This window comes from Eubalaena glacialis, chromosome 3 (genome assembly GCF_028564815.1).
Source record: "Eubalaena glacialis isolate mEubGla1 chromosome 3, mEubGla1.1.hap2.+ XY, whole genome shotgun sequence".
Classification (NCBI taxonomy): domain Eukaryota; kingdom Metazoa; phylum Chordata; class Mammalia; order Artiodactyla; family Balaenidae; genus Eubalaena; species Eubalaena glacialis.
In genome coordinates this window covers 187,614,027-187,625,685 of record NC_083718.1, presented here as the reverse complement: position 1 = coordinate 187,625,685, position 11,659 = coordinate 187,614,027, and the positions used below count along the sequence as shown (strand labels likewise).

The following is an 11,659-nucleotide window of genomic DNA, read 5'->3' as shown; positions in this document are numbered from 1 at the left end:
GATTAAATATAGCAAAATATGAACATAAACATAGTTTACAAGTCATTTAATAACTATAGTTGTATAGACTTTTCAAATTATTTTTCTAAATTACCAAATTTGTGAAAAATATATCATATGGCCCTTGAAAAAACTATTAAATGGTGGATTACCTCCAATGTAAAGCTTTCTACATAAAGAAAGAGAGGGGAATGCACGGTAATCCTATGTCATAGTTAGCTCCTGTGATCCCCACTGAACAGATGAGGAAAATGAGGCTCAAAAATATTGTCACTGGGGCTTCCCTGCTGGCGCAGTGGTTGAGAGTCTGCCTGCCGGTGCAGGGGACACGGGTTCGAGCCCTGGTCTGGGAGGCTCCCACATGCCGCGGAGCAACTAGGCCCGTGAGCCACAACTGCTGAGCCTGCGCGTCTGGAGCCTGTGCCCCGCAACAAGAGAGGCCGCGATAGCGAGAGGCCCGCGCACCGCGATGAGGAGTGGCGCCCGCTTGCCGCAACTGGAGAGGGCCCTCGCGCAGAAACGGGGACCCAACGCAGCCAAAAATAAATTAATAAATTAATAAATTTTTTTAAAAAAATTTAAAAATAGATGTTAAAATTAAGTAATTTAAAAAAATATATATTGTCACCTACCAAAGGTCACACGGCCATGACTGACAGTGTCTTGCTAGGCACTGCAAACTTGGTCACTTTGAAACGAAGGTTAATTTTTTTTTTTTTTAATTATTTATTTTATTTATTTATTTATTTTATGCCTGTGCTGGGTCTTCGTTTCTGCGCGAGGGCTTTCTCTAGTTGCGGCAAGTGGGGGCCACTCTTCATCACAGTGCGCGGGCCTCTCACTATCGCGGCCTCTCTTGTTGCGGGGCACAGGCTCCAGACGCGCAGGCTCCGTAATTGTGGTTCACGGGCCTAGTTGCTCCGCGGCATGTGGGATCTTCCCAGACCAGGGCTCGAATCCGTGTCCCCTGCACTGGCAGGCCGATTCTCAACCACTGCGCCACCAGGGAAGCCCACGAAGGTTAATTTTAAATTAAGTACTAGTCATCACTTACAAAATGAATATATTAATGTGATTAATGACAAAATATTTCACTGAGGTTAGTCTTACAGAAAGTTTAAGGGAAACCAAAGTTAAGGACTCCAGATTCATTTAGGCCTCTTTCAAATATAAAATATTCTTAATTTTCCTTGTCTTACTGCTACTGGAAGGGAATCTTGCTATGAATTAAAACAAAACAAAACAAAACCCAAACAGCAATTCTGTTCCTAGGTATATACCCAAAAGAATTGAAAAGGGGTATTTAAACAAATACTTAGGCACAAACGTTCATAACGGCAGCACTATTCACAATAGCCAAAAAGTGGAAAAAATCCAAATGTTCATCAAGAGATAAATGGATAAACACCAAGTGGTATCCATGCAAGGGAATATTTTCAGCCATTAAAATGAACGAAGTACTGATACACACTACAATGTGGATTAAACTAAAAAGTATTACACCAAGTGAAAGAAGCCAGACACAAGAGGTCACATACTATATGATTCCATTTATATGAAATGTCCTGAATAGGTAAATCCACAGAGACAGAGAGTAGATTAGTGGTTGCTAGAGGACTGGAAGGAGGAGGGAATGACTGCTTAAGAAGTATGGGGTCTCCTTTGGGGGGATGAAAATGTTTTGCAACTAGATAATGGTGGTCATTGCACAACACTGTGAATGTACTGAATGCCACTGAATTGCACACTTTAAAATGATGAATTTTAAATGGTCATGTGAATTTCACTTTGGTTTAAAAAAACACACAGAATAATGAAATAATGGCGATTGACCAGAAAGCCCTAGATGAATAACAGGTAATTTGCTTTTTCTTAGTTTGTCACAATTTAATGAGTTTGTGACCATCATAAACCAATATATAAAAAATTACCCATTAAAAGTTTCAAATAAGGCATTAATGTAGCTGAGGTCCCCTAATTTGTCCAGTTGGCAGAGCACCTAGTAGAGTTTACAGTACACAAGAAGCTTTAAAAATGTTTTTAATTTGTATAAAGTCTAAAGAAAAAGAATATTGAGAAAAATGTGAAAGAATATAAAGTGGCCAGAGCCTAGGAAATAAGCTGACGTACATGCATATGGGAAAAATCTATATATCTGAGCATGCAGAGAGATGTAAACACTCAGGAGAGAAACCGGCTTCTTCTCATAACTTATTTTGTGTTTCTCCCAAAACTGAAGAGTAAATAGTAGTTTACAGTCACCACCCTCTGGGTTTCAGCAAAGAGGTCACACACAGGGAGGGCCTCGAGCTGCCACTTCCAATTGCTTCCCTGGTGAAACAACGCAGGAGGTTAAGTTACTTCAGGAGACTCTCAACAGGGCTCCCATTGTTCCAAGCTCAAAACTCAGAGATACAATGGGCACCATTCATACTGAGAGCTTACGGGCTGGGGAATGGTCCCTCAGTGACAACTTTTTTTGGGACATTGGATTTTCATAAACACGGACTTGCACCGATATGTGTGAATTATTTTTTAAAAGCAGCACAAAATAAAGAAATAAAACTCAATGGACACTAAACTGACAGGACACCTAAGTCTTATCCCCAGCTCTGTCTCTAATGTGACTTTAAGAAAGTCACTTGCTCTTTCTGAGCCTTACTTTCCTTGTTTGTAAAATGAAAATGATTCTAAGATCACTTAGAACTCTAAAGTTCTGTGAACACATATGAGGTCTGTTGATGTTGCTACGTTATTTACTCCAACAAGTGGGGATAAATTATAAGCAGAAAAGAATCGTCAGTTCACATCTTTTCATTTACTACCAGCACTTAAAAACAAGGAGGCTCAATAAAGACAGGCAGAGACACTATTTTGTTTTCTCTTAAACGGACAAACCATAATGAATAAGGTCCAGTGAGCCCCTCCATCCCAACAAGTCCAGGATCACGGAAGTGGGTATCCCTACACAAAGCACAATGATGAAGGGCATAAACAAAAGCCTTAAGTACGTTTTTCTGTCACATTTTCTTAGGTTATTAATACATTTCATGAATCTCTTGACTTCTTTGCCATGACTCAAAATCGTCGGAAGAAAAATGCCATTCACAACAAGAATGCGATCAATGTCCCAAGTTTTCACACCATGTCATTTTTTTGTTTTTTCAACCTCAAAACTTGCCAAAGCAAGAACTTTGTCGCCAGAGCCTAAGGAGAAAGACACATAATAAACAGAAATGTCATTTCAAATGCATTTATAGTTCCAGGTAAAGAGAGGAAAATCTATCACATAGATGATAAAACAGAAAATGAAACGAGCTTTTATTATCAGCACATTATCCCTGACCCTCCCCACTGCCACTACAGTTTCCTTCCCTGCACAAACAACTCAGCCACATAGGGCAATTTACTGGTTACAAATACTTACTTTAATTCAGGTACGAAATAGAACATGTAACATTTTAGTTTACTTTTATATTTACATTTAGCTGACAAATATTTTTAAAGCATTAGGCTATATTAACTTGATTATTTTTAATCAAATAGTATTGCAAAACAAACCCATTAAAAAGAGGTTTTTAAAGAAAACAATTCTGGTTTCACCTCTAAACTCAAGAAAAGGCCATCATTTTATCTCACCCGTGCCATCTGTCAATCTAGAGCAGTAATTCATGTCCAGCTTTCAGAAATACAAGGGTACTCACCAAGGTCTGTAGAGACTTTCTCAAACTGGCTGAGTATAGCACCTGCGTTTGCTGACAAGAAGGCCTCGTCATCTGCAGTCAGCTAAATGAACAGAACAAAGCCCAAAGGACTGAGTTCAAATGTGAACAAAGTGGCTCTAGGAATCACTGTTAAGAATCTCTTAGGACCACAAACTAAATCACAGATCAAGAAGTTCTATACCAAATACTTCCCACTTTTTCTTTATACCTAATATATTAAATTAAATACAAGTACCTTCTCTCCAAGTTTCCTGAGAGCTGTTAGTATCTCCACTTTCTGCTGAGTATACAGGTCTCTTTCCAGCTTTCCTACCATGAGATCTCTATCCATCTGTAATAGATGAATGCAAAGCATATGGTATTTAAGTTAAAAGCATTCTTTGCATAAAATGAAGCTTTTCAGATGTACTTTTTTAAGAAAAGGTCCTCTACCAATTAATATTATAAAGAACTATAGAAACAACTCAAGGCAAACATGATAGAAATGTTATTACACAGTTCTAATAAATCTTGATACTAATCATAACCATTGTCTTAGTTATAAACTCTACTGAGAAATTAGTAGGTCAATAGCTTCTTTAAAGAGGAGCTATCCTCTAAGAACTCTATTTCATTAAACTGAAGTGTGGTCTAAAGGCCTGAATGAGACAACTGGTAACAGATCTCCTGGAACTTTGGTTAAATATCACCTCTACCACCTTAAACATTGATAGCATGTACTATGCTTTGGTACTATTCTATGTGCTTTACACATTTTACTCCATTTAAACCTCATAACAACCATAAGAGGTAGGGACTATCATTATTGCCTTTTTACAAATGGGGAAACAGGCACAAAAAGAGGTTGAAGAAGGACTTCCCTGGTGGTCCAGTAGTAAAGAATCTGCCTTCCAATGCAGGGGACGCGGGTTCGATCCCTGGTCGGGGAACTAAGATCCCACATGCCGCGTGGTGCGGCCGAAGAAAGAAAAAAGAAAAAGTAAGAAAAGAAAATAAAAGAGGTTGAAGAAAATAACTCCCCCAACATCACATACGTCCATAGTAGAACAGGGGTACAAATCCAGACTCCATGCTCTTAACCACTATGCTATTAAATTACCAATGGCTGCAAATAACTTATTAATGTCTTAACTATATTCAAGTCTATAAACAGACTTCCTCAAGTGTCAGGTTTATAAAGATGTTTGAAATTCTTAGATGGGAAAGGCCGCACATGCATAAAGCATGGCTGCTAATGAATGCTAGATGGGATTTCAATTCAGAGCTCCAGAAATAAATAGTAAAACTTTAAATGTGGAGTCGTAGCAGAAGCAGTCAGTAGCAATTTAAACTGTCATATGCTGGTTAAACCTCTACATTCGTTATCAACAACAACTGCTCAAAGGACTAATTCTGTCAGAAACCTAGTTGTGGGTTGTGGCTCTAAAGTCAACTGATCAGTTTTTTGAAATAGACTATTTTTTAGAGCAGTTTTAGGTTCACAGTAAATTGAGCAAATGGTAGAGAGATTCCTCATACACCCCTTGCCCCCATTCATGCATAGTATCCCCATTATAAACATCCCCACCAGAGTGGTACATTTGTTCCAACCGATGAACCTACACTGACACATCATAATCACCCAAAGTCCATACTTTACATTAGGGTTCACTCTTTTTTTCCTAATTTAATTTAATTAGTTTATTTTTAAATTTTATTTATTTATTTATTTGGCTCCACCAGGTCTTCGTTGCGGCGTGCGGGCTCTTTTAGTTGCGGCACGCAGGATCTAGTTCCTTAACCAGGGATCGAACCCGGGCCCCTTGCGTTGGGAGCGCAGAGTATTAACCACTGGACCGCCAGGGAAGTCCCTAGGGTTCACTCTTGGTGTTGTACATTTTCAAATGACCAATTTTTAAACTTCAGAATAACATAATGAGCAAATTCTTGGGCTGAGAAAAGAAATACATACAGGGACTGGATCAATTCAAAGAAACTTTACCTCTGCTAACCTTGTCCGAAGCTGACCTGGTTGTTTCTTTGCAAACAATCTGATGACCTCTGGGGTTTTAAAGGCCTGGCTGATAGCTGCCTGGATAGCCTAGAAATACAAGAAGGTGAAAACTAACCAAAATAGTCCAACAAATCAGATATTACAATATTTGATTGATGGGTCTTCAATTCTTAATAGGTCTTCTTTGTTCATCAAACAGTGTTACAACTTTAGTATCCATTTGCTATTTCTATGCATGTCACTGGAGTCAAATATATAACTAGATGAAGATCTGGAAGCAAATGCTGTTTTATCCATAAGTAGACATTCCTCTAGAAGTTAAATCCCAAAAAGGGTACATTTTCTATCTTAAATATACTTACTGGAAAAAAACAACAACAAAAACCAAACTGTGTCACCAACGTAAGTAAATTATGCTTACCAGTTGCATTCCACTTAGTTCATCAACCAAAGTCATATTTCCAGACATAATTTTCTTCAGTGAATCATTAAATTCACTTAGTTGCTCCAGAGTTTCTTTTTTGGTTTCTTCATATTCATCTGTATCAAGTTCCTCTCTGAAGTACAATGAACATAATATAGAAAAATATAGAGTTCCAAGAGAAAAAAACAATCTTAGTATTTATACGCTAAGACTTCAGATACATATATATACAAAAAATATCCTGGGGAAAAAAGGCTGAAAGGAAATATCAAAATACTAATGATGGATGTGTTCACATATTAGTATGGGCGTTTTCCTGCAATTCTGACAATTAAACTTTCTTTTTTTTTTTTAAACCAAAATGAGACATACTTAACAAACAAACCACATAATAACTTCCTTTTAAGCAGTCTCTGAATCAATGGTATAACCTTGGGCAAGATATTTAACTAGCCAAGTCTCAGTTTTTTTATCTATTGTATAAGCTGCAGATAATGATAGTACCTACTTTATAGCGTTGCTATGAGCATTAAATGAAATATGGAAAGTACTTGGCATATAAAAGGTACTTAATAAATAGCTGTTATTATTACCATCATTATCGTTAATGGTGGGTAAAATTTTATGCACCTTGAAATACAACAGCAATGCAGTACTTGCCATCTGAGTACTCCAAACAAGCCATTTATTAAACATTAACTACAAAACAGCTCCCATTTATCGAGTGCCTGCTTTGGGCCAAGCATTGTGTTGTTCCCTTCATCTGCAATATTTACAATAATCTTTCAAGGTTGTTAAAAAGGCAATGAACAGTCTTAGTCCTTTGAGCAGTTAAGGCTGAAGACACACCAGAAGTTCAAGCAGTACCTTCTCAGCTTGATACCAGGCAGGGCTACTTTAAATACTGAAGACAAGGTGGGTGTTATTATTTCCATTTCACACTCAAGGAAATGGAAACTTAAGGTGGTTAAATATTTAGCCCAAGTTCACACTCACTTTGTAATTAATCTAAATACTTTCATATCCCAGCCTTTTTAACTCCAAAGCCAGTACTGAGTTTATTTCTCCAGCAGACAAAGCACTGTGAAGAACACTACAGGGGAAACCAAAATCACACATGGGCCTGCACACATGGAGCTTATAATCTAGCTGCAGAAAAAAAAGCCATTTTACAGTATAGCAGCACACAATTATACTATTACCTGCATTCCTCCAGGTCCTGTAATTGCTGCATTAGTCTATCCAACTGTTCTTCTAAGTTCTGCTTTAATTTGCTTGTCTCTGTCTTTCCTCTGGAAGCCATTTTACTCTCTAAGTAGAACAATAAAGCAATTTAAAGTAGGCTATACTCAAAAAAAAAAAAAAAGTGGTGGGGACTTCCCTGGCAGTACAGTAGTTAAGACTCTGCGCTTACCCTGCAGGGGCCGCTGGTTCGATCCCTGGTCTAGGAACTAAGATCCCGCACGCTGCGTGGCACAGCCAAAAAAAAAAGTGGCTATACTCTTTCTGAGCTACAGGTGTGGGGAAGATAGCTGTGCAAAAAAAAAACCCATCTCAATTTATACATAAAAGTTTAAACGCATATAGTAGTAACACCCCACAAAAATGCCTGGGAGTCTTCTTAATTGAACTGACAAATTAATTAGAAGTTTTAACTATTAGTCTATCTTACTTTAAACATATTTGATAGATGAAAATACAGATTTATAAAGAAACAGATCAGGCGTGACTCTGCTTTACAAGATTCATTTTGACATTCTTTTTCATTCTTAATAAGTACACTCCAGGACTCAGAATACTCCTAGTATTATCTTATCGGTCTTTATGTGCATTTACCTAATGACTTGTGGGCATGAACAACTTTTGATATGAATTTCTTCTTTGGAAATGTGCCCATTTTTCTACTGGATTATCTTTCTCTTACTGATTTATATAACATAGATATAAAATCTTTGCAATTATGTTGCAAATATTATCTTGTCTCCTGACTTTAAATTTTATTTATGGCATTTTTTGTTATGGTAAATTATTAATTTTAATGGCCAAACCTATCTTCTCCTCTATGTCTTCTTAGTTTTGTGTCCCATGAAAGCAGGCCCTGACCATCTCAAGATTTTTTAAAATATACTATTTTGTTTTTGTTTTTGGCTGCACTGCGGGGCTTGTGGGATCTTAGTTCCCTGACCAGGGATTGAACCCGGGCCCACGGCAGTGAGAGCGCCAAGTCCTAACCACTGGACTGCCAAGGAATTCCCCAAAATATACTATTTTTTTGTTAATGCTGTGAAGTAGGGATCTAACTTTTATTTTCTTTCAAATGGATACCCAACTGCCCCAACACTGTTTACTAGTCAGTATTTATTTATGCTACCTTTAACTGAGACTCAATAAAAACAGACTCAAGTTTGTTTCATTGATAATATTCTGGTCCTAAGGCATTACTTTACTATTTTAATTATTATAGCTTTAGAGCTGGTGTATACTGATGACTGATAAGGAGTTGGCTCTATTATTGTTTTTTCCCCCCAAATTCTTGACTATTCTTGTACATTTTCCCTTCTAGATGAATTTAAGAATCAGTTTGACAAATTCCCAAAAAAATTCAATTGAAATTTTTTTTTAAATTTAATTAATTAATTTATTTATTTTTGGCTTCATTGGGTCTTCGTTGTTGTGCGCGGGCTTTCTCTAGTTGCGGTGAGGGGGGGCTACTCTTCGTTGCAGTGCGTGGGCTTCTCATTGCGGTGGCTTCTCTTGTTGTGGAGCATGGGCTCTAGGCATGCGGGCTCCAGTAGCTGTGGTGCACGGGCTTAGCTGCTCCGCGGCATGTGGGATCTTCCCGGACCAGGGCTTGAACCCGTGTCCCCTGCACTGGCAGGCGAATTCTTAACCACTGTACCACCAGGGAAGTCCCTCAATTGAAATTTTGACAGGGGTTACATTAAAATTAATATGGAGAAAATCTGTATCCTTGAAATTTGAAACTTCCAATCAAGCAATGTATCTTTCCACTTATCAAAGCTTTCTTTTATGATCTCTAGTTTAAAAAAAGTATTATTTTATTCACAAAGGCTTTAAACATTTGGTTGCTCCGCACCACGTGGGATCTTCTGGACCAGGGATCGAACCCGTGTCCCCTGCACTAGCAGGCAGGTTCTTAACCACTGTGCCACCAGGGAAGTCCCTAGCCACCATTTCTTACAGGCAAGACTCCAGCCTCCATGACCTTCCCTGAGTTCCAAAGGGCGGATTCCGAACAGTTGCTAATCAAGGGAGGAGTAGCCAAGAAACCACCTGAGGCAAGATTAAAGGGACGAGAGAAGCAGCTCAACCTTCTCTTTTTTCTTTTTTTTTAAAAAGACTGGCTAGAACTGTGTTCCTGAGGCTGTTTTTTTTTTTTTTTTAATTTTAAAAAAAATTTTACTTTTTTTTTTGGCTGCGTTGGGTCTTTGTTGCTGTGCACCGGCATACTCTAGTTGTGGCAAGCGGGGGCTACTCTTCAATGCGGTGCGTGGGCTTATTGCGATGGCTTCTCTTGTTGCGGAGCACGGGCTCTAGGCGCGCAGGCTCTAGAGCGCAGGCTCAGTAGTTGCGCCATGTGGGATCTTCCGGACCAGGGATCGAACCTGTGTCCCCTGCATTGGCAGGCAGATTCTTAACCACTGCGCCACCAGGGAAGTCCTCATCCTTCTCTTTTTTTTTTTTTTTTTTTTTTTAATTAATAGCTACTTTATTTATTTATTTATTTATTTTTAGCTGTGTTGGGTCTTCGTTTCGTGCGAGGGCTTTCTCTAGTTGCGGCAAGCGGGGGCCACTCTTCATCGTGGTGCGGGGGCCACTCTTCATCGCAGTGCGCGGGCCTCTCACTATCGTGTCCCCTCCTGTTGCGGGGCACAGGCTCCAGACGCGCAGGCTCAGCAGTTGTGGCTCACGGGCCCAGTTGCTCCGCGGCATGTGGGATCTTCCCAGACCAGGGCTTGAACCCGTGTCCCCTGCATTAGCAGGCAGATTCTCAACCACTGCGCCACCAGGGAAGCCCCATCCTTCTCTTTTGAGCCTGCATTTTCTTCTACCTATCAAGGCCAAGTCATCCATTCTTCAAGGTCAAGTTTCACCTTCTCCGTAATGCCTTCCTTGGTTCCCTCCCAATCACTTCATTGTGAGTTATTTAAGAGTAAGGATTTTACATTTTCTTTATACACCAGCGTCTAGCACAATGTTGGGCAGATAGAAGGTACTGGATAAATAACTGGGAAATGAATAATGGGAATTGATTGCTTTTTCCACTGCATTCTACATCTTAGTCTCCATTTAACACTATGTCTGCCTTGAATTATATGTGATTTCATTATAGCTTGTTGTTTATTTGTCTGTCTTCCTCTCCAGACTGTAAACTGAGAGCAGAAAATGGGTCTGATTCCTTTCTTAGCCTCTTCAAGCACTTAATACAGACTACATATTCGATAACTGAATGAACTGTATAAAGGCACAACGTACTGTAAGGAGGTAAAGCTATTCTAAATGAATTTCAGGGAAGATGAAGACGCTTTAAAAACCTTACCCTCATGCTACATTATTTGAGATTTATCCCAGAAAGATTAACTCGCGGGCACCACCTAGTATTCAATAAAGGTGTTGCACCTTTTTACCGAAACTGCAAAATTACTCTCAAAAACTGTAATTTTTGAGAATTAAGGTACTCATTCATGCTCACCTGTCTCTTAGTCCTCTGAACTCTGCTCAGTGCTGACCGGTCTCAAATTGCATAAACCTCCAATTCTTGAAGTTCCAAGTGTCTTAAACTTGAGGAAAGCGAAACTGTTCATCAGGACTGTAAGAGGCTCAAAGTTCAAACCACCTGGGGGTGGAGCTGGCTGGGAAAAGGGAAACCATTAACAAGTGGTTTTATTTACTATATATAAACGTATACCTAAAGCAGTCCTAATGACTGCCACTTGGGCAGCCTGCAACTGAAAACACACCCTCTCTTTCTAGGACGACATCATAGGGGCGGGAGGGGGTGTGGAGGAGGAGGAGGAGAAACCCGTTTTCTCTTTCGACTGTGCCTCTGGCAGTCCTTCTGAGGTTTTTTCTAGTGAGGCCCAGAGTGTTACTCAGGAAAACCCCGCACCCGGATCTGCCTTGAAGGAAGTTGTCATATCCAAAAGTACGGAAAAGGAGCGCATACATTTTCCCGGCTGGAAGTGAGGAGCGTCTGGACCTCAACCATCCGGACGCGGTCAGGGAGCAGCCCCGATCACAGCCCCAAATCCCATCTCCCACCGGGGGACATGAAGCTCCCGCATTTGGGTCCTGCGGCGGCCGGCTCGACTAGGCCCGACTGCCACCAGAGGTCGCGGGGAATCCGCTGCCCCCGAAACTCTTCCGCTTTTCCCAGACCAGAAACCGAACCACCTCCTCAGGCCCTCGGGGTCCCTTCTCCGCCTCCACCCACCACTCTGTCCCAGAGTTCGGAGCCAGGGGCCCCGCCTACCTGAGGGGCCCCGCTCGGCGGAC

At 40.1% G+C, this 11,659-nt stretch overlaps 1 protein-coding gene across 1 annotated transcript; it reads right to left on the bottom strand.

The window, feature by feature from the left end:
• Positions 1-2,025: 2,025 nt before the first annotated feature.
• On the bottom strand, positions 2,026-11,626 carry LZIC (leucine zipper and CTNNBIP1 domain containing). Its single transcript, XM_061187115.1, has 8 exons — positions 11,331-11,626; positions 10,857-11,016; positions 7,345-7,453; positions 6,140-6,275; positions 5,707-5,805; positions 3,961-4,056; positions 3,705-3,786; positions 2,026-3,207 (listed from the first exon to the last, which is right to left on the bottom strand). The coding sequence occupies exons 3-8, from the start codon at positions 7,443-7,445 to the stop codon at positions 3,149-3,151; spliced, it is 573 nt and encodes a 190-aa protein (XP_061043098.1). The 5' UTR covers positions 7,446-7,453; positions 10,857-11,016; positions 11,331-11,626; the 3' UTR covers positions 2,026-3,148.
• Between the last annotated feature and the right edge of the window lie 33 nt (positions 11,627-11,659).